Here is a 23,489-nt window from a genome sequence, read left to right as displayed (position 1 = left end):
GCCCCAAAATCAAATTTTGCTTAGGGCCCCATGGAGGCTTGGGCCGGCACTGAAAGTATTGTTAGTGAATCGTGTCGTTACCCACGTATTGAGATTCATATCGGATCGCCATTGAAGGTAGAGATGCACCCCCCTAGTAAGTAGAATATTATTCATTTCCCAACCAAGCCTAAGCATCTGTATGGGTATAAGCGATACCAGGCTCTTCTTTACTTACTCCTGTAGTGTCATATTGCAAAGAAAAGGGGCTGTATCCCCCGATGTCAACACGTTGCACGGGTGTGGTCTTACCGCATGTTGCATCTTGAAGAGCCTTGGCCATTTCATCAGGACTGCTGACACTTTTGACCTGCTAAAAACACCAAACAGTGACATGTGATCAATGCTGATTACACGCACATGTAAACAAATATATTGCACTGCTTCAGATGTTTTGCTTATCTATCTCCTTCTACAAAACAGTCTCATCAGAAGCGTACACCAGAAAGGGGATTCATATGCCCCCATTCCTGGCGGTTTACCTGACACATAGAACGTGACGAATTTGGGGCGTGCGCTACCTACTTGAGCTGTCAGGTGGCAGTAGAGTGTTAAATATCTTAAAATGTGTTTTGTGGCAATTCCAGTTTGAATCCCTTTCCTACTGTAAGAGAACATCTGACTTTTACACACTTATTTATAGCCTATTGTATTTAAATGATTAGGTACACATTATTGTTCATAGAATGGTGTTTTTGTTCTGTTTTATTTTGTTGTTTATCTATGCATGCTGCAATTGTATGTACGCAATATGTATTACATATTGCTCATTTTTTGTTTTTTACTTTTGTAGCTGTATGTAGAAATGGCAATGCTGAAGTGGCATTAGCTCTGTGTTCTTTAATGCATTTTTTGTTCTTTAATGTTTCCCTCGTTTTCATGTATTTTTACCTTATTTTTGTGGACTTTTTGAATCTGCACTGCAACCAAAGTCTATCCTATTGTATCCTAAGATATGATAGGATACAGGTGTAGGATCCACTGGCAGTAATTCCACAACACCCCAGAGCCAAACAGGACATATAAGTCCTCCATTTTTCAAAGGGTAGAAAAACATTTAAGATATTTTTTTTTAACTACCTTTCGCTCAAACCTCTCAATCAACGTCAGCTCTACACAAAACTAGGAAGCATGTAATGTTGTTTTTTTTAAACCCTTTGAATTCCTTTTGATCACACTTTTAAATGGGTATACATTTGCAAAACAGTACAAGTACCTGGGAGTCCACTTGAACAGCAGACTGGACTGAAAAGACAACAGCAAAGCTGTTTACAAGAAGGGCATGAGCAGACTCTTTTACCAGAGGAAGCTTAGGTCCTTTAATGTGTGCAGCAAGCTGTTTGAGATCTTTTATCAGTCTGTTGTGGCCAGTGCCCTGTACTTTGTAGTGGTTTGTTGAGGGAGCAGCACCAGCAAAAGGGACTTAAACCGGATTGACAAACTGATCCGAAAAGCCGGCCAAACTATTGGGACGCAGTTGGAGGCGTTTGTGTCAGTGACGGACAGGAGGACACTGGACAAACTACTCGCCATCATGGACAATCCTGTCCACCCACTCCACCAGATAATTGAGGGACAGCGGAGCTCATACTCCAACAGGCTCCTTCAGCTTCGTTCCCACAGTGTTCGATTCAAGAACTCCTTCATTCCACACTCCATCCAGCTGTATAATCACTCGCCATACAGCAATAGATGATATCTGTCTATTACCTGACCGCTTCTTTTTAGCGACCTCTCTTTGTTTATAATGTCTATTTTCTGCTGGATCTACTCTTTATTTTATGCTGTGCCTGTTACATAAACTGTAATATTGTACATGGTAATTGTTATATTGTATATATTATATGAAAATATAATACAATATATCAGTATATATCATATACTGTATATATACTATGTAAATATTACATATATGTTATATTTTATATTGCTACTGCGGTACATTTTAAGTCTACTTTATACTTGCATTATCCTTTCCATTCTTATCCTTTCCACCCTTACACTTTCCATCCTTTGTAAGTGAGCTACTGTGTGGAACAATTTCCCTTGTGGATCATTAAAGTTCGTCAAAGTCTAAGTCTAAGTCTAATATGTACTGTCCCTTTTAAATCAACTAAATCTATGATGTAACCATACGAAAATTTCACATCACGGTTATTGTCACCAAAATGATCACAGTAATCATTACTATCACATTATTGTAGAATCTGCTCGAAAAGCACTTAAAACCTAGTTATACAAAAAAATAAAAATAAAATAAATAGATTGCCAGACAATATACTTTCCTGGCAGAATAAATATTTTGTATAATAATATGGTTAAAGCTACTGAAAAGCCGTATTATTTTTATTTAAGTGTTCTACCATCCTAGTCATGTCCGTTGTGTCCTTGGGCAAGACACTTCACCCCTTGCTCCTGATGGCTGCTGGTTAGCGCCTTGCATGGCAGCTCCCGCCATCAGTGTGTGAATGTGTGTGTGAATGGGTGAATGTGGAAATAGTGTCAAAGCGCTTTGTGTACCTTGAAGGTAGAAAAGCGCTATACAAGTATAACCCATTTATCATTATTTATTTATTATTTAAATATGTTTATCTTCTCCCGTTTTAATTTGTAAAGGTTTTAGTATTTTTTAATGATAAAGAAAAAAAAGAGTGTTTTTTGCGTCATGTCCGGTTTATGTGATGTCACCTGAATTCACTTCCTGTTGTCATGTTGCTTCGAGTACTGCTTGATCTCTCTGTTCTAAGAAAACACAGCTTGTAGGTTTAAAGTGCAAACTTGAATATATTAGATGTTCACATAAGTTTAGATATGGGAATGTCATCTTTTAATGGAGAAAGACGTTAATGTCTCTTGTTTTCATGTTAGCATTTAAGCGAGCTCGTGCTACCTTGCTTCTCCAGTAAATGAGCGGTGTCACCGGTCTGTGACTTTCTCAAAGAGCTATCAGTCACGGTCTTACGATCATTTTAATTTACACGGGTAATACTAACCGTGGGAGGTTTTACCACGGTTTATCATTACATCCCTACATGTGACACACACAATTGTACAATGTGGGATTACGGTGCAGATATTACCTCCTTTCCACTCTTTTTAGATACATTTCTGGCCTGAAACGTTTCTAGAAAGCATCCCAGCAGGCAAAAGACATTGAAACGTTGATTATACTGACTTTGAAACAACGTTGCAAAATAGTTGTATTTGTAAATTGAGACAATGTTGGTGTCTAAGGTTGGATCCACAATGTTGGTTGGGAAATGACCAAATTTCAATGGTGAAATCGACGTCACAACCTGACATTGAATAATCGTCGTCAAAAAGCCTGTTGTTTGAACGTTATGTTTGAGTTGCAGAATATTGGTTGGGAAATGACCAAATTTCAATGGTCTAATCAACATCAGAACCCAACATTGATTAAATGTTGTCAAAAAGTATGTTGTTTCAACGTTGTATTTGTGTTGTACAAACGTAGAATATTGGTTGGAAAAAGACCACATTTCAATGGTCAAATCAACGTCAGAACCCAACATTGATCAAATGTTGTCAAAAAGCACGTTGTTTCAACGTTGTATTTGTGTTGTAAAATATTGGTTGGGAAATTACCAAATTACAAAGGTCAAATCAACGCCACATCCTGACATTGAATAAACGTAGTTAAAAAGCATGTTGTTTCAACGTTAGGTTTGAGTTGCTCAACGTCAGTTCAACAAGTTCTCAATGTTGTTTTAATGTCTTGCGCCAGCTGGGTTCTTCGGAGACTCACCTAAACCGACGAGGTGCTTCCTCCAAAACGATGTCGAGTGCCTCCTGGTCCCCGGAAGAAAAATCAACTGGTGACGACTTAGCCAATTGAATTGAAATCACGCCTTGATTTTTCTGCTGGCCGAGCTCTGGGAGAGATTCTGCTTGTGAACCACACGGGATTAGTGGTGTGGGCGACTCTTCAACCAAACCAGAATCTTGCATTACGTCAATCCAACCCCCAACAAGTGCGTCGATAGCAGGAGGCGATGCTACTTCGGTGAATGGAACTAATCTGGCTGGTAAAAAACACTCCCTCGATAGAAAATCTTTATCTTCTGTGGGAAGTTGCTTTTGTGAGAACGCCTCAAACGATCCGCTACAGGGTTGAGGGCCTCTACCTGCGGCAGATTGTGGTTTGAGCAAACATTGCAGAGGGCTAAAACCACTAAATGGCAAATACATCTTATCCACTTTTTCCCCTTGCTCTTGCTGTTGCTGTTGCTGTTGCTGTAGCGGTTGCTGTTGCCGTAACTCTTTCCGTTGCGGTTGCGGTTGCCGTACCGGTTGCTGTTGCCGTACCGGTTGCTGTTGCTGTTGCTGTAGCGGTTGCTGTTGCTGTAGTGGTTGCTGTTGCTGTAGCGGTTGCTGTTGCTGTAGCGGTTTCTGTTCCTGTATGTTGGCCACCAAAAGAGGAGAAGAAGAAGCATCAGCATACTGATGCCTGGTTCTAAAAGGAGGACGAGGTGGTGGTGGAGGAGCATCAGAAGATGGATGGATGGGCGGAGGTGGAGGTGGCATGCCAATTGGAAGTTGTTCAACATTTGCTTTGTTGGCTCCAGTCGGAAGGGATCCCTGGGAGGAATGACAGATGGGTGGAGGAGCAGAGGACATGCTGATTTGTGGTTGGTTAACATTTCCTCTTTCAGGTCCACGAAAAGGAAAAGGAGAAACAGCCACTGACTGACTCTGCTGGATAGGTCTCCACATAAAGTCGTCAAATTCATCCGTATCAGCGAGGAGAGGAGCCTGAAACGACAGGTGGGGTGTTATTGTGATTTCTTTGCTTTATATTGTTTTCATTTTGGTAGTGGAAGGGGGATGTTAGCTTTTCCCCCCCAAAACGAGATCGCTCGCATCTTTGCCCCCGAAAGAAAAACCTACCGGTGATGAATAGTCCAATTGGTTTGTAGACATGATCTCTAGTTGATTTATAGGCTGCCTGGACTGTTGAGGAAATCCTTCGTATTTACCACACGGGATTAGTGGTGTTGACGACTGTGCAACGAAACCAGAAGAACTCCCAAAAAGTGTGCCGGTCTCAGGAGTCGATGCTTCTTTGCGGCGTGGGGCTGATCTGGCTAAGCCTGACCTGAAAAAACACTTGCTTCTAAGAGGAGGTGGACGTGGAGGTGGAGTAGCATCAGAAGATGGATGGATGGTTGTACTCATAACGAGGTCGCTCGCAGCTGGGACTCCGAAAGAAAACCCCAGTGCTGACCCGTCCAATTGGTTTGGAGACATGGTCTTTGGTCGACTTTGAAGCTTCTTGAACCGTGGAAAAGATCCTTCGTATTTAACACACCCTATTGGTGGTGTGGACGACTGTGCAGCGAATTCAGGCCTCCTGTCACGTGAAAACCTAAAACGTGTACCGGCCTCACGAATTAATGCTACGTTCTGGGGTAGGGCTGGTCTGGCTGATGAGCCTAAAATTGAACGACGTCTGATTTTAAGAGGAGGTGAAGGTGGAGGTGGAGGAGCATCAGAAGGTGCATGGATGGGCGAAGGTGGAGGTGGCATGCCAATTGGAAGTTGGTCAACATTTTCTTTGATGGCTCCAGTTGCAGATGCCTGGAAGATGAGTGGAGGAGGAGAGGACATGCTGATTTTTAGTTGGTTAACATTTGCTCCTTTCGGTTCACGATGAAGAAAAGGAGAAACAGCCTCTGACTGTTCCTGCTGGATATATTCCTCCATAAAGCAGCAACATCCATCAAAAACATCAAGGATAGAAGCCTGAAACGACAAGTGGGGTGTTATTGCGATTTGTTTGCTTTTTATCGTTTTCATTTTATTGGTGCACTTCAGGGATATTCAACTGGTGGCCCGGGGGACTAAATCCGGCCATGCACCCTGAGCTCAGTTCAATACTTGGGAGGCAAACAGATTTGCAGCAAATTCCTAAGAACACTAGAGTGCCCCTGTTGTTTAGAGGAACTTGGACCACTTAAACACATAGGCAGACCCTTGCATTAACAAAATCACCGGGGTCCAAACTGATTTACAAAACTGAGGCGCTCCTCACGGCACTCCTTTAAATACTATATCCTTTTTGGCAGTTTTTGAAAAATGTAATTTATTTGACTAAGTTGCTGCTGTAGCTTGTGCACACTTCAGATACAGTCAATAGTCATTTGTTCAACTTCTTTAGTTATACTAGTGGTGTTCCTCGAGGTTCCATTTCAGCCCAGCAGGCACAAGACATTGATACAACATTGATTATACGTACAAGTCCTTTATAACTGACTTTGAAACAACGTTGCAAAATAGTTGTATTTGTAAAATGAGATATCGTTGGTGTCTAACGTTGGATCCACGTTGTTGGTTGGGAAATGACCAAATGTCAATGATCAAATCAACGTCACAACCTGACATTGAATACATGTCGTCAAAAAGCATGTTGTTTCAACATTGTATTTGTGTTGTAGAATATTGGTTGGAAAATGACCAAATTTCAATGGTCAAATCAACGTCACAACCCAACATTGAATAGACGTCGTCAAAAAGTTGTTGTTTCAACATTATGTTTCAGTTGTAGAATATTGGTTGGGAAAGGACCAAAATTCAATGGTAAAATCAACGTCACAACCTGACATTGAATAAACGTCGTCAAAAAGCATGTTGTTTAAACGTTATGTTTGAGTTGCTCAACGTCAGGACCTAATTCAACAGGTTCTCAATGTTGTTTTAATGTCTTGTGCCTGCTGGGAGGTCCTTTCTCTTTCATCAATTGGTGGCCCGTGAATTCAGTTTAAAAAACTTGTGAGAGACTAACATTTTAGCAGCGGATTCTTAAAGAGTGCTGTCATCGAGATGATCTTTGACTAGCTTTTTTGCAGATGCTCCTCAAAAACAGCAGAGCGCTCCTATAACTATGACAAAATAAATAGTCCATATTTATTTTTCAGAATATAGACCAACATATAAGACTAATACTAAAGAGAGAAATCCCACTCCGCGGTCCTTAGCTTTCAGGAAATGTGGCTCCCAAAACTATTGAGTTACTTCTTTCACACTTGCATGACCGATGAGAATGGGAAATGTTATCTAACGTTAGGGGTGTGACGATACACTCGTTCTACGAGACAAAAATGATATACTATATTGGGTTCACGAGAATGAGAGAAGACTTGAACATAAATTTTAAAAAGCGGCTCAGAGTAGGGTTGAGACTTTTTCTAAGGGGCCCCTAACTGGCAGGTGTTGAGTGTGGGGTGCTACGGGCCCCAGAATTTGTGACAGCATCCCTGTTTTTAACAAAACTACTATGACTAAGTAGAGAATATGACTGGACAAGGAAAGAATGCAGATGCACGTTGAAGTTCCATCCATCCATTTTTTTACCGCTTATTCCCTTTTGGGGTCGCGGGGGGCGCTGGAGCCTATCTCAGCTACAATCGGGCGGAAGGCGGGGAACACCCTGGACAAGTCGCCACCTCATCGCAGGGCCAACACAGATAGACAGACAACATTCACACTCACATTCACACACTAGGGCCAATTTAGTGTTGTCAATCAACCTATCCCCAGGTGCGTGTTTTTGGAAGTGGGAGGAAGCCGGAGTACCCGGAGGGAACCCACGCAGTCACGGGGAGAACATACAAACTCCACACAGAAAGATCCCGAGCCCAGGATTGAACCCAAGACTACTCAGGACCTTCGTATTGTGAGGCAGATGCACTAACCCCTCTTCCACCGTGCTGCCCCACGTTGAAGTTTTTTATATATTTTTTTTTATTTTTTATTTAACCAGGAAAATCTAACTCAGATTAAGAACCTTTTAGAAAAAAATATATATACACACATACATATCTATATATATATATGTATGTATTCATATACATATATATGTATTCATACAGTCGTGGTCAAAAGTTGACATACACTTGTAAAGAACATAATGTCATGGCTGTCTTGGGTTTCCAATATATTTCTACAACTCTAATTTTTTTTTGTGATAAAGGGATTGGAGCACATACTTGTTGGTCACAAAAAACATTCATGAAGTTTGGTTCTTTTATGAATTTATTATGGGTCTACTGAAAATGTGAGCAAATCTGCTAGGTCATAAGTATACATACAGCAATGTTAATATTTGGTTACATGCCCCTTGGCAAGTTTCACTGCAATAAGGCGCTTTTGGTAGCCATCCACAAGCTTCTGGTTGAATTTTTGACCACTCCTCTTGACAAAATTGGTGCAGTTGAGCTAAATTTGTTGGTTTTCTGACATGGACTTGTTTCTTCAGCATTGTCCACATGTTTAAGTCAGGACTTTGGGAAGGCCATTCTAAAACATAAATTCTAGCCTGATTTAGCCATTCCTTTACTACTTTTGACGTGTGTTTGGGGTCATTGTCCTGTTGGAACACCCGACTGCGCCCAGGACCCAACCTTCAGGCTGATGATTTTAGGTTGTCCTGAAGAATTTGGAGGTAATCCTCCTTTTTCACTGTCCCATTTACTCTCTGTAAAGCACCAGTTCCATTGGCAGCAAAACAGGCCCAGAGCATAATATTACCACCACCATGCTTGACGGGAGGAATGGTGTTCGTGGGATTAAAGGCCTCACCTTTTCTCCTCCAAACATATTGCTGAGTCAGTGTTTCCCACACATTCATTTATTTGTGGCGGCACGCCACGAAAGAATTACGTCCGCCACAAATGGATTTTTCGGCTTTTGATTCGCTCGACTACTCATAAAAGCAATGGGACTGTCTATGAATGTTGCTTGTAGTTACAACTCCGGTGCAGTAGGTGGCGGTAGCCTACTATGCATTGTAACTCCGCCTATAGCACTTAATTCACCTGGTGGGCCAGAAGAAGAAGAAGAAGAGGGACGGACGGACGGACGGGCGGGATCAAAATACGAGGGTAATATAGGTAGATAGGTTATAGCTGCATCGCTCGCGGCTCGTCATATATTTAACGTTAATCCGCGATTTCACCGAGCGTTTCACTGACGGTGAGCAGCCTGACGCTGCTTCATTAACACCGCCGCTGTTTGACTCGGCGTCCGTGGCAGACGCACGTAGTAACAGTCACCTGTTTTCATACCGACGAGCTAACGTGTCCAGGTTATAACCCTGTTGTCAATAAACACAGATGGACTGAAGCTAAATTGTCCACTGTCCACTGCAGCATGTGAATGCAATGAAAAGAATCAAATCTGAGCCAACCAGCTGTTAAAATGTTGTCCAGGTTAATGTTTTGGCCATTAAAGGCCCTTCATTTCAAGATTTCAACTGTGATCGGGCTTTAAACAGGTGGCTGACCTTTTCAGATGGGTGTAACTGCTACTGGTCAAATAATGTGAAATAGCATTTGATTTTACATGTATGCAATGCCATTTAAATGTAATTATAGATAATAATAATAATAATAATAATAATAATAATAATAATAAATACTGTGTAGTGTTGTAAATAGTCAACGGGAAGAATTTTAGTCATGAGCACTACACAGCCAGAAAAAAACCTAGGCAGGACAAGTAAAAATATTGGGGCAAGTAGATTTGAGAAGTCGGGCAAGTAGAAAAAAACCTTAGTTTGAACCCTGCATGTGTTGAGCTGCTGCCGCTTAAGGTTAGACGGCACTGTACATAGAGCGGTTCTGCTCGTTAGTAATAAATTCTAATGTTGGATGTTCACTCCTTCACACAGATGAGTATAGATAAAATATTTTCAACGGTCGAAAAGGGCTCGACTTGGAGAGGAGGTAGGCCTACAGTCCGGACCACAGGTGCGACCTGTTCAGCAGCAGCAGGAGGAGGAGGAGGAGGTTGACTGACTGTGGCAGGACACCTCTGCCTCTGTTTCACTTCATGTGGCTGGTAAATAATATGGTTGTAATAGTAGGCTAAAGTTAAATTATTTAGTATTCCCTAATTAAAGGGGCAGAGCTTTAAGAGACATTTTAGCTTTTATATTTTATAAGATATATTTTTTGTAAGAACCACAATTAATAAATATATTTCAGTGAATCACTAATTGTTCAAATCTGTATATAAATATGTACATAAAATGTTGTAATTATATTCCAACTCCGCGTTCTTCTTGATCATCGCCGCTGCCACCCCCCAACCACACCACCACAAATAGATGCCTGTCCTGTGGGAAACACTGTGAGTATTGTGGCCAAACAGCTCAATTTCTGAGGAATTTGGAGGTAATCCTCCTTTTTCATTGTCCCATTAGAATAATTATGCAATCTATTTTGACCGCACATGCTTTGATTTCACTTCAAAATACATGCCGGCACGACTTGAGCTAAAATTGTTACCATGTTTTGAACGTATACATTCAAGTAAAACATGTTTTAAAATGTTCCTGTATGACATTCTGACAATAAAATTGCGTTTGCGTCCAAAAATTGGTGTCTTTTTTTAAAGTTGATTAAAATTATGCAAGCCAGTAATAACCTGTGATTAATCATGATTAAACCGAATTCAAAAGTTTGAAAGAATGTAATCATGAGCCCGTTTTGTAGTACAAGGCTTTTAGAAGTGGGGTTTAAAACATGATACTGATAAAACATAGCGAACACAGGCGACAACAAGTAGGCTGGCTAGGTGACGCTAACTATGCTAAGCAGCGAGCTTGTTTCAGTGCTCCTGATCGCCTGATTTTTAGATCATATGTTTTATTTTATTTTAAATGAGGGGCAGCACGGTGGAAGAGGAGTTAGTGCATCTGCCTCACAATATGAAGGTCTTGAGTAGTCTTGGGTTCAATCCCGGGCTCGGGATCTTTCTGTGTGGAGTTTGCATGTTCTCCCCGTGACTGCGTGGGTTCCCTCCGGGTACTCCGGCTTCCTTCCACCTCCAAAGACATGCACCTGGGGATAGTTTGATTGGCAACACTAAATTGGCCCTAGTGTGTGAATGTGAGTGTGAATGTTGTCTGTCTATCTGTGTTGGCCCTGCGATGAGGTGGCGACTTGTCCAGGGTGTACACTGCCTTCCGCCCGATTGTAGCTGTGATAGGCTCCAGCGCCCCCCGCGACCCCGAAGGGAATAAGCGGTAGAAAATGGATGGATGGATGGATTTTTAATAAATATTTTGATATTTTGACACGAAAATTAATGCGGATTTACTTGTTTTCGCTGACATTATGCCTGCCTGAAGGTTTGATACGTTGACCCTTATTCTTTATTTTGTTTGCAAAACCCATCCATCCATCCATTTTTTACCGCTTGTCCCTTTCGGGGTCGCTGGAGCCTATCTCAGCTGCATTCGGGCGGAAGGCAGGGTACACCCTGGACAAGTCGCCACCTCTTTACAGGGCCAACACAGATAGACAGACAACATTCCCACACTAGGGCCAATTTAGTGTTGCCAATCAACCTATCCCCAGGTGCATGTCTTTGGAGGTGGGAGGAAGCCAGAGTACCCGGAGGGAACCCACGCAGTCACGGGGAGAACAAGCAAACTCCACACAGAAAGATCCAGAGCGCAGGATCGAACCCAGGACCTTCGTATTGTGAGGCAGACGTACTAACCCCTGTTCCACCGTGCTGCCTGTTTGCAAAACCTTTGGTGTAAATAGCACATGAAAAGTCTTCCTCTAAAACAGAACCTCAGTACCTAGGAAATTGGAGCGGGGAATGATGTCAGAGGTCGGAAGACAAGACGGCCGCTTCCACCAAAACTATTCTTGCGCTTGACTTGTCTGAATACAAACAACTTATGGGAAAATATGCACTCTTTCTGCAACCTTCATACATGGTGGATGGAGAGGAAAATATCTCAAATTACTAGGAATTTCAGGTTATACACTAATTTTTTTTTCCCACGTTTCTCATCAGATTCTAACACCCCACTCATCGCGGACATTCAAGCGAGCATGTTTCCCCTTTCTGAAAATGACCGGATTACCCGGAATTTCTCCCAAAAATTACCCTGAATTTCTCCCAATTGAAAATGAATGGGCAATATACAAACTTATACATATCCCATATTTTTTAAAGGATTTGAACCATTCCACCATCCAAACACTACCTTGGTTCAGGACATTCAAGCCAGCCTATTTCCCAGTTCTGTAAAGACCCGGAAATACAAGAAAAAGTTTGCAATTCAAAGTGAATGGCCAATTTACAAACTTCTACACATTCCACTTTTCGCAACCGATTCCAAGCGTTCCAACATCCACACGCTCCACTCACACTGGACATTCAAGCATTTCAGTTCGGCTCGCGCATTTCCGCGGCTTGCACAAACATAATTTACACCGAATTGCACAGATTTTAGTTGAGTTAAAGGCTACTCTCCAAATAGGTTTGTGATTGATGTTGTATTACTGTCTTTCCCAACGTTTAATCAAAATATTGCAGTGTTTGTCAACATCCCAATCAGATAATCTGTATTTTGCTCAACCTCTCCCAGTGAGCGTGGAAGTGTACTAAATAATAATACTGCAAGACAAAAATGGGAGCATGGAGACACAAACCTCGGATGAAAACAGGCTAATGTCACTGTCTGATCCAGACTCTGAACTCTGCAAGACAACATATTCATGTTACACAGAGGTTGGAGAGGAAACAGAGATGCTATTGCTAGTGATGCTGAATGTATATACCAGAAGAAAAAACTACAGTAACGTTACCATATACAAACGCCCAACAATATATGACTACTTTATTGCCACAAAATCTAATCAGAAGTGCAAATAACAGCTTTTATAGAAGCTTATAGTATTGTTGACATTCAGAGCCGCCATATTTGAAACCAACTCCGAGGAGGAAATCCAACCTAGAGGGGCGTTCCTGTTGAAATTTAGGACGACTAACTCTAAAATTCCGACTCCCCCCCCAAAAAATCGCAGATTACCACTAATTCCAGGACATTTTTCTCATTGATAATGAATGGGCCAATTTTCAAACTTGGACAACTCTCACATTTTTCACCCGATTCGATCCGTTTCACCATCACACGCTCCACTCACCCTGGACATTCAAGCCAAAGTCTTTCCGGATTCTAAAATGTTCCTGCATATTAGGAATTCCGGATTTTAAACAATCTGGATTTTAAATACCACTGTTTTAACCGTTAAAGTATAAAAAAGTTTCGGCTTGACCTAGAATCGTTAAAAAACTTTTTTTTCTTCCCAGATATTGCAGATTACCAAGAATTCTAGATTTTTCAAGACATTTTTCCCGTTGATAATGAATGGGCCAATTTTCTAACATGCACAACTCCCACATTTTTCAACCGATTCAAAACGTTCCACCATCCACACATTCCACTCACCCTGGACATTTAGGCCAAAGTGTTTCCTTTTTTCTTTTGACTACTTCTCCCCCAGTTTTCATTCGATCGGAACCGTTCAAGTATAAAAACGTTTTTTACGTCATTCTCTCGCCAAATATCTCAAATTACTAGGAATTTCAAGTTATACAGGAAATTTTTCTCCCACGTTTCTCATCAGATTCTAACACCCCACTCATCGCGGACATTCAAGCGAGCATGTTTCCCCTTTCTGAAAATGACCGGATTACCTAGAATTTCTCCCAAAAATTACCCAGAATTTCTCCCAATTGAAAATGAATGGGCAATATACAAACTTATACATATCTCATATTTTTTAAAGGATTTGAACCATTCCACCATCCAAACACTTCCTTGGTTCAGGACATTCAAGCCAGCCTATTTCCCAGTTCCGTAAAGACCCGGAAATACAAGGAAAAGTTTGCAATTCAAAGTGAATGGCCAATTTACAAACTTCTATACATTCCACATTTCTCAACCGATTCCAAGCGTTCCAACATCCACACGCTCCACTCACACTGGACATTCAAGCATTTCAGTTCGGCTCGCGCATTTCCGCGGCTTGCACAAACATCATTCACACCGAATTGCACAGATTTTAGTTTAGTTAAAGGCTACTCTCCAAATAGGTTTGTGATTGATGTTGTATTACTGTCTTTCCCAACGTTTAATCAAAATATTGCAATTTTTGTTAATATCCCAATCAGATAATCTGTATTTTGCTCAACCTCTCCCAGTGAGCGTGGAAGTGTACTGAATAATAATACTGCAAGACAAAAAGGGGAGCATGGAGACACAAACCTCGGAATCAGGGGATGAAATGCCTGATCCAGACTCTGAACTCTGCAAGACAACATATTCATGTTACACAGAGGTTCATAAGTAAAACATCATGCAGCATTTACATCGCTATCCTCTAATTCCTCATTTTCGCAGCTCTCCTGAGACATCCAGCTGATGTAAGGAAGGATGTCCACGTCTTCTTCAGCCAACAACTTGGAGACATCTGTGACAGCCTTCCTTTCTTGATCCGGCTCCTAAAAGGTGGACAAGACTTTGACGACTAAGCGGTGATAAGCGATCAAACAAGTAGGCTGGCTAGGTGACGCTAACTATGCTAAGCAGCGAGCTTGTTTCAGTGCTCCTGATCGCCTGATTTTTAGATCATATGTTTTATTTTATTTTAAATGAGGGGCAGCACGGTGGAAGAGGAGTTAGTGCATCTGCCTCACAATATGAAGGTCTTGAGTAGTCTTGGGTTCAATCCCGGGCTCGGGATCTTTCTGTGTGGAGTTTGCATGTTCTCCCCGTGACTGCGTGGGTTCCCTCCGGGTACTCCGGCTTCCTTCCACCTCCAAAGACATGCACCTGGGGATAGTTTGATTGGCAACACTAAATTGGCCCTAGTGTGTGAATGTGAGTGTGAATGTTGTCTGTCTATCTGTGTTGGCCCTGCGATGAGGTGGCGACTTGTCCAGGGTGTACACTGCCTTCCGCCCGATTGTAGCTGTGATAGGCTCCAGCGCCCCCCGCGACCCCGAAGGGAATAAGCGGTAGAAAATGGATGGATGGATGGATTTTTAATAAATATTTTGATATTTTGACACGAAAATTAATGCGGATTTACTTGTTTTCGCTGACATTATGCCTGCCTGAAGGTTTGATACGTTGACCCTTATTCTTTATTTTGTTTGCAAAACCCATCCATCCATCCATTTTTTACCGCTTGTCCCTTTCGGGGTCGCTGGAGCCTATCTCAGCTGCATTCGGGCGGAAGGCAGGGTACACCCTGGACAAGTCGCCACCTCTTTACAGGGCCAACACAGATAGACAGACAACATTCCCACACTAGGGCCAATTTAGTGTTGCCAATCAACCTATCCCCAGGTGCATGTCTTTGGAGGTGGGAGGAAGCCAGAGTACCCGGAGGGAACCCACGCAGTCACGGGGAGAACAAGCAAACTCCACACAGAAAGATCCAGAGCGCAGGATCGAACCCAGGACCTTCGTATTGTGAGGCAGACGTACTAACCCCTGTTCCACCGTGCTGCCTGTTTGCAAAACCTTTGGTGTAAATAGCACATGAAAAGTCTTCCTCTAAAACAGAACCTCAGTACCTAGGAAATTGGAGCGGGGAATGATGTCAGAGGTCGGAAGACAAGACGGCCGCTTCCACCAAAACTATTCTTGCGCTTGACTTGTCTGAATACAAACAACTTATGGGAAAATATGCACTCTTTCTGCAACCTTCATACATGGTGGATGGAGAGGAAAATATCTCAAATTACTAGGAATTTCAGGTTATACACTAATTTTTTTTTCCCACGTTTCTCATCAGATTCTAACACCCCACTCATCGCGGACATTCAAGCGAGCATGTTTCCCCTTTCTGAAAATGACCGGATTACCCGGAATTTCTCCCAAAAATTACCCTGAATTTCTCCCAATTGAAAATGAATGGGCAATATACAAACTTATACATATCCCATATTTTTTAAAGGATTTGAACCATTCCACCATCCAAACACTACCTTGGTTCAGGACATTCAAGCCAGCCTATTTCCCAGTTCTGTAAAGACCCGGAAATACAAGAAAAAGTTTGCAATTCAAAGTGAATGGCCAATTTACAAACTTCTACACATTCCACTTTTCGCAACCGATTCCAAGCGTTCCAACATCCACACGCTCCACTCACACTGGACATTCAAGCATTTCAGTTCGGCTCGCGCATTTCCGCGGCTTGCACAAACATAATTTACACCGAATTGCACAGATTTTAGTTGAGTTAAAGGCTACTCTCCAAATAGGTTTGTGATTGATGTTGTATTACTGTCTTTCCCAACGTTTAATCAAAATATTGCAGTGTTTGTCAACATCCCAATCAGATAATCTGTATTTTGCTCAACCTCTCCCAGTGAGCGTGGAAGTGTACTAAATAATAATACTGCAAGACAAAAATGGGAGCATGGAGACACAAACCTCGGATGAAAACAGGCTAATGTCACTGTCTGATCCAGACTCTGAACTCTGCAAGACAACATATTCATGTTACACAGAGGTTGGAGAGGAAACAGAGATGCTATTGCTAGTGATGCTGAATGTATATACCAGAAGAAAAAACTACAGTAACGTTACCATATACAAACGCCCAACAATATATGACTACTTTATTGCCACAAAATCTAATCAGAAGTGCAAATAACAGCTTTTATAGAAGCTTATAGTATTGTTGACATTCAGAGCCGCCATATTTGAAACCAACTCCGAGGAGGAAATCCAACCTAGAGGGGCGTTCCTGTTGAAATTTAGGACGACTAACTCTAAAATTCCGACTCCCCCCCCAAAAAATCGCAGATTACCACTAATTCCAGGACATTTTTCTCATTGATAATGAATGGGCCAATTTTCAAACTTGGACAACTCTCACATTTTTCACCCGATTCGATCCGTTTCACCATCACACGCTCCACTCACCCTGGACATTCAAGCCAAAGTCTTTCCGGATTCTAAAATGTTCCTGCATATTAGGAATTCCGGATTTTAAACAATCTGGATTTTAAATACCACTGTTTTAACCGTTAAAGTATAAAAAAGTTTCGGCTTGACCTAGAATCGTTAAAAAACTTTTTTTTCTTCCCAGATATTGCAGATTACCAGGAATTCTAGATTTTTCAAGACATTTTTCCCGTTGATAATGAATGGGCCAATTTTCTAACATGCACAACTCCCACATTTTTCAACCGATTCAAAACGTTCCACCATCCACACATTCCACTCACCCTGGACATTTAGGCCAAAGTGTTTCCTTTTTTCTTTTGACTACTTCTCCCCCAGTTTTCATTCGATCGGAACCGTTCAAGTATAAAAACGTTTTTTACGTCATTCTCTCGCCAAATATCTCAAATTACTAGGAATTTCAAGTTATACAGGAAATTTTTCTCCCACGTTTCTCATCAGATTCTAACACCCCACTCATCGCGGACATTCAAGCGAGCATGTTTCCCCTTTCTGAAAATGACCGGATTACCTAGAATTTCTCCCAAAAATTACCCAGAATTTCTCCCAATTGAAAATGAATGGGCAATATACAAACTTATACATATCTCATATTTTTTAAAGGATTTGAACCATTCCACCATCCAAACACTTCCTTGGTTCAGGACATTCAAGCCAGCCTATTTCCCAGTTCCGTAAAGACCCGGAAATACAAGGAAAAGTTTGCAATTCAAAGTGAATGGCCAATTTACAAACTTCTATACATTCCACATTTCTCAACCGATTCCAAGCGTTCCAACATCCACACGCTCCACTCACACTGGACATTCAAGCATTTCAGTTCGGCTCGCGCATTTCCGCGGCTTGCACAAACATCATTCACACCGAATTGCACAGATTTTAGTTTAGTTAAAGGCTACTCTCCAAATAGGTTTGTGATTGATGTTGTATTACTGTCTTTCCCAACGTTTAATCAAAATATTGCAATTTTTGTTAATATCCCAATCAGATAATCTGTATTTTGCTCAACCTCTCCCAGTGAGCGTGGAAGTGTACTGAATAATAATACTGCAAGACAAAAAGGGGAGCATGGAGACACAAACCTCGGAATCAGGGGATGAAATGCCTGATCCAGACTCTGAACTCTGCAAGACAACATATTCATGTTACACAGAGGTTCATAAGTAAAACATCATGCAGCATTTACATCGCTATCCTCTAATTCCTCATTTTCGCAGCTCTCCTGAGACATCCAGCTGATGTAAGGAAGGATGTCCACGTCTTCTTCAGCCAACAACTTGGAGACATCTGTGACAGCCTTCCTTTCTTGATCCGGCTCCTAAAAGGTGGACAAGACTTTGACGACTAAGCGGTGATAAGCGATCAAAGTCAAAACCAAACGGGGAGGCAAACCCTTTCTTCAATGGCCACAAAGCTGGTGAACGGCGACAGAATGCAGAACTCCTTGCTCAATTCAATGATGAAGGGCTTCCACTGGCTTTTCTTGCCCTGGGGAGACAGAGAGGTCCACGTCGTCTCGACTTGACTCAACTGTGACGTCGATGCCAAACAAACGCACCTCGTGTTCGGCCTGGTTGGAGTCCAGACTCCCGTCCTCGTAGTCTCTGATGAGAGCCCGAGCTGTCAGCTTGTGAAGAAACTGAAGCAAACATCAGCATAGTTATGGCTCACTGTGAGCTGGGTGTCTTCGACACGTAGACGGACTATGACTAACTTCTTTAAGTTAACGTAACTTTAAACCCTGCGGTTTTTAAAACGGTGCGACTAATTTATGGATTTTTCTTCGCTGACGGCCTTGAAGCTAACAGTTTTCATTAAACACACCCAAAAACACTGAAATTGTGTCATTGTTTGTGCTATGCGCCATCTTTTGGACGAGTTTGCTCATTGCAGGTGCAATTGGGTGAATGCTTACAAGTGTTTCCGGCTGTTTAAAGCTGTTTTGTCTTCTAATCGTCCATAACTTTCCTACTCATATGGATTCTTCATTCATCAATCCAAGCACATTTGTAAGTTTTACAATATCCATCCATCCATCCATTTTCTACCGCTTATTCCCTTTGGGGTCACGGGGGGCGCTGGAGCCTATCTCAGCTACAATCGGGCGGAAGGCGGGGTACACCCTGGACAAGTCGCCACCTCATCGCAGGGCCAACACAGATATAACTAAAACAATTCTTACGTACTAAAGCGTCCCATGTGTGATGTATGTAGGAGTGTTTTCATGCATACGTGCTATCGTAATGTAATGAAGCTAGCGTTGTTAGCATTAGCTAATAAGCTAACACGTTTACGAGTGTCTGTGTTAGTATAATTAACTTACAATGGCATTCTTTTTGTATTGTTTCAGTTTCACCAATTCCTCACTAAAACGTCACCGTGGAGTTATTGGATTCGCAGCTAGTGGGTCCATGACAATGACTTCTGTTTTGTTTGATCAGCCGTTTCACTACCATTTCACAGACAGCATTTAGAAACAATTAAAGTATAAAAATCAACATTTACTGCATATTTTTGTGTAAATACCTCATTTCAGAAAGTATATCTGCGGCTTACAGTCCGGCGCGACTAATCTATGAAAATTATTTCTTTCTTTTGTTTTTATTTAGGGGGCTCAGCTTAAATACGGAAAATACAGTCGTGGTCAAAAGTTTACATACACTTGTGAAGGACCTAATGTCATGGCTGTCTTGAGTTTCCAATATTTTCTGCAACTTTTATTTTTTTGTGATAGTGATTGGAGCACATATTTGTTTGTCACAAAAATCATTCATGAAATTTGGTTCTTTTATGAATTTATTATATTTATTATTATACATGTGACCAAATCTCCTGTGTCAAAAGTATACATACAGCAACATATATTATCAATTTTGGTGTTGTAGAAAAGTAACAATCAAATCAAATTAGCTTCATGGCATGGCCTCTTAACTTCATGTGAGTGATTATGATTGACGACACCTGTTGACTTCTCTGAGCCCATTTAAATATGGCTCATGTGATGCAGTCATTAGACTCGGTTACAAACGCGACAATGAGAAAGTCAAAGAACTCAGCACAGATCTGAAAAAATGAATCATTGACTTGAACAAGTCAGGAAAGTCACTAGGAGCCATTTTAAAGTAGCTTAAGGTACCAAGAGCAACTGTGCAGACAATTGTTCGTAAGTATAAAGTGCATGGCACAGTTTTGTCACTGCCACGAACAGGAAGAAAACGCAAGCTATCACCTGCTGCTGATCAGGATAATCAAGAGTCAAGCGAGAACCACCAAAAATCAGGTCTGCAATGAATTAGCTGCTGGAACATAGGTGTCAGTGTCCACAGCCAAGCGTGTTTTGCATCGCCATGGACTGAGAGGCTACCATGCAAGAAGGAAGCCCTTGCTCCAACTTAAGGCTCGTCTAAAGTTTGCTGCTGATCACATGGACAAAGATAAGACCTTCTGGAGGAAAGTTCTGTGGTCAGATGAAACAAAAATTGAGCTGTTTGGCCACAATATGTTTGGAGGAGAAAAGGTGAGGCCTTTAATCCCAGGAACACCATTCCTACCGTCAAGCATGGTGGTGGTAGTATTATGCTCTGGGCCTGTTTTGCTGCCAATGGAACTGGTGCTTTACAGAGTAAATGGGACAATGAAAAAGGAGGACTACCTCCAAATTCTTCAGGACAACCTAAAATCATCAGCCTGGAGGTTGGGTCTTGGGCGCAGTCGGGTGATCCAACTGGACAATGACCCCAAACACACGTCAAAAGTGACAGAATTTAGGAATGGCTAAATTAGGCTAGAATTAAGGTTTTAGAATGGCCTTCCCAAAGTCCTGACTTACATCACATTGAGAACATGTGGACAATGCTGAAGAACCAAGTCCATGTCAGAAAACCAACAAATTTAGCTGAACTGCACCAATTTTGTCAAGAGGAGTGGTCAAAAATTCAACCAGAAGCTTGCCAGAAGCTTGTGGATGGCTACTAAAAGCGCCTTATTGCAGTGAAGCTTGCCAATCCTGTGCACTGCTGCTGGAATTTTAATTTTCCTGGGAGAACTCTCCTGAATGAATCAAAGTACTATCTATCTATCTATCTATGTAACCAAATATTAACATTGCTGTATGTATACTTTTGACCCAGCAGATTTGGTCACATTTTCAGTAGACCCATAATAAATTCATAAAAGAACCAAACTTCATGAATGTTTTTTGTGACAAACAAGTATGTGCTCCAATCACTCTATCACAAAAAATAAGAGTTGTAGAAATTATTGGAAACTCAAGACAGCCATGACATTATGTTCTTTACTGTATGTAAACTTTTGACCACGACTGTTTGTCCGGAAAATACGGTATTTGGTGGCTACTGTTTGACCACAATTGACAAGAACACACAACTTCCTATGTTCTGTGTGTTCTAACAACACAGTTAACGGGAATTGACCTGTTTTGCCTATAAAGCCTTAAAAAAAAAAAAAAAAGTCCAACAATGTCATAAAATGCCAGAAAAGCGTTAGCTCCAACAATAACGACGTCACTGTAGCCTTGGTAATATGCGGGCCACGGCATGTTAACGGAGCGTTGTTGGCGGGGTTTTTTTTAGATGGCTTTATAGGCAGAACAGTTTTTCACTATTTAGTAAGAGAAAAGAGAAATATGTGTGTTCGTGTCCGGCGTAAGGATTGTGATGGGCTAGATTCCAAAAAAGTGGGGTTGATGTGCCCACAATCTCTCACTGGCTCAAGATAGCCAGAATAAAATGAGATGCATATTGAAAATGAACAAAATTGTTCTGATGTTTTGACACCAAACAATGATGGATTAGATTTTATATAGCGCCTTTCTAAACACGCAAAGCACTTTACAGCTGCCCTGGGTTAGGATGCACCTATTAATCTCTTTTACTATTAACCACAATTAAAACGTCACAGTTATTTAATCGCAAAGGCTCTGAAACAGCATGTTAGTCCTCCTTACTCGCCATAAACGGACATTATGCTGTTTTGGGCCGATTGGAATTAAAGGCCTACTGAAACCCACTACTACCGACCACGCAGTCTGATAGTTTATATATCAATGATGAAATCTTAACATTGCAACACATGCCAATACGGCCGGGTTAGCTTACTAAAGTGCAATTTTAAATTTCGCGCCGAAATATCCTGCTGAAAACGTTTCGGTATGATGACGTCAGCGCGTGACGTCACGGATTGTAGAGGACATTTTGGGACAGCATGGTGGCCAGCTATTAAGTCGTCTGTTTTCATCGCAAAATTCCACAGTATTCTGGACATCTGTGTTGGTGAATCTTTTGCAATTTGTTCAATGTACAATGGAGACAGCAAAGAAGAAAGCTGTAGGTGGGAAGCGGTGTATTGCGGCCGACTGCAGCAACACAAACACAGCCGGTGTTTCATTGTTTACATTCCCGAAAGATGACAGTCAAGCTTTACCATTGGCCTGTGGAGAACTGGGACAACAGAGACTTTTACCAGGAGGACTTTGAGTTGGATACGCAGATGCGGTACCGTGAGTACGCATGCAGCTGCGGGTTCCAAACATTTGATCGCTTGCCCGTACGTGCGTGCCGCTATGTGCATGTCACGTACGTAACTTTGGGGACTTTGGGGAAATATAGGTGCTGTATGAACTTTGGGGAGGTGAACGGTACTTTGGGCTGTGGGATTGAGTGTGTTGTGCAGGTGTTTGAGTTGTATTGGCGGGTTATATGGACGGGAGGGGGGAGGTGTTTGTTATGCGGGATTAATTTGTGGTATATTAAATATAAGCCTGGTTGTGTTGTGGCTAATAGAGTATATATACAGGTAAAAGCCAGTAAATTAGAATATTTTGAAAAACTTGATTTATTTCAGTAATTGCATTCAAAAGGTGTAACTTGTACATTATATTTATTCATTGCACACAGACTGATGCATTCAAATGTTTATTTCATTTAATTTTGATGATTTGAAGTGGCAACAAATGAAAATCCAAAATTCCGTGTGTCACAAAATTAGAATATTACTTAAGGCTAATACAAAAAAGGGATTTTTAGAAATGTTGGCCAACTGAAAAGTATGAAAATGAAAAATATGAGCATGTACAATACTCAATACTTGGTTGGAGCTCCTTTTGCCTCAATTACTGCGTTAATGTGGCGTGGCATGGAGTCGATGAGTTTCTGGCACTGCTCAGGTGTTATGAGAGCCCAGGTTGCTCTGATAGTGGCCTTCAACTCTTCTGCGTTTTTGGGTCTGGCATTCTGCATCTTCCTTTTCACAATACCCCACAGATTTTCTATGGGGCTAAGGTCAGGGGAGTTGGCGGGCCAATTTAGAACAGAAATACCATGGTCCGTAAACCAGGCATGGGTAGATTTTGCGCTGTGTGCAGGCGCCAAGTCCTTTTGGAACTTGAAATCTCCATCTCCATAGAGCAGGTCAGCAGCAGGAAGCATGAAGTGCTCTAAAACTTGCTGGTAGACGGCTGCGTTGACCCTGCATCTCAGGAAACAGAGTGGACCGACACCAGCAGATGACATGGCACCCCAAACCATCACTGATGGTGGAAACTTTACACTAGACTTCAGGCAACGTGGATCCTGTGCCTCTCCTGTCTTCCTCCAGACTCTGGGACCTCGATTTCCAAAGGAAA

General features: G+C 41.7%; 1 protein-coding gene across 7 annotated transcripts in view; it reads right to left on the bottom strand.

Moving 5' to 3' along the window:
* The window catches only part of parp4 (poly (ADP-ribose) polymerase family, member 4), a 117,173-nt gene that overhangs the window by 5,108 nt on the left and 88,576 nt on the right, over positions 1–23,489 (bottom strand). For 3 of the 7 annotated variants that reach the window (XM_072914525.1, XM_061970889.2, XM_072914524.1), the window contains 11 exons: positions 18,405–18,485; positions 18,239–18,334; positions 18,033–18,164; positions 17,929–17,970; positions 16,310–16,357; positions 14,236–14,367; positions 14,132–14,173; positions 12,513–12,560; positions 4,948–5,802; positions 3,806–4,812; positions 292–352 (listed from right to left, as the gene is read on the bottom strand). In XM_072914525.1, coding sequence (XP_072770626.1) covers positions 292–352; positions 3,806–4,812; positions 4,948–5,802; positions 12,513–12,560; positions 14,132–14,173; positions 14,236–14,367; positions 16,310–16,357; positions 17,929–17,970; positions 18,033–18,164; positions 18,239–18,334; positions 18,405–18,485 — 2,544 coding nt within the window. The remainder of the gene's footprint in view (positions 1–291; positions 353–3,805; positions 4,813–4,947; positions 5,803–12,512; positions 12,561–14,131; positions 14,174–14,235; positions 14,368–16,309; positions 16,358–17,928; positions 17,971–18,032; positions 18,165–18,238; positions 18,335–18,404; positions 18,486–23,489) is intronic. The other 4 variants (XM_061970887.2, XM_072914527.1, XM_072914526.1 and 1 more) reach the window with 4 other exon arrangements.

The sequence above is a fragment of the Nerophis lumbriciformis genome, linkage group LG13 (genome assembly GCF_033978685.3).
Source record: "Nerophis lumbriciformis linkage group LG13, RoL_Nlum_v2.1, whole genome shotgun sequence".
Lineage (NCBI taxonomy): Eukaryota > Metazoa > Chordata > Actinopteri > Syngnathiformes > Syngnathidae > Nerophis > Nerophis lumbriciformis.
Note: the sequence above shows the minus strand (reverse complement) of the source record. Positions and strands in the feature narration are given on the sequence as shown.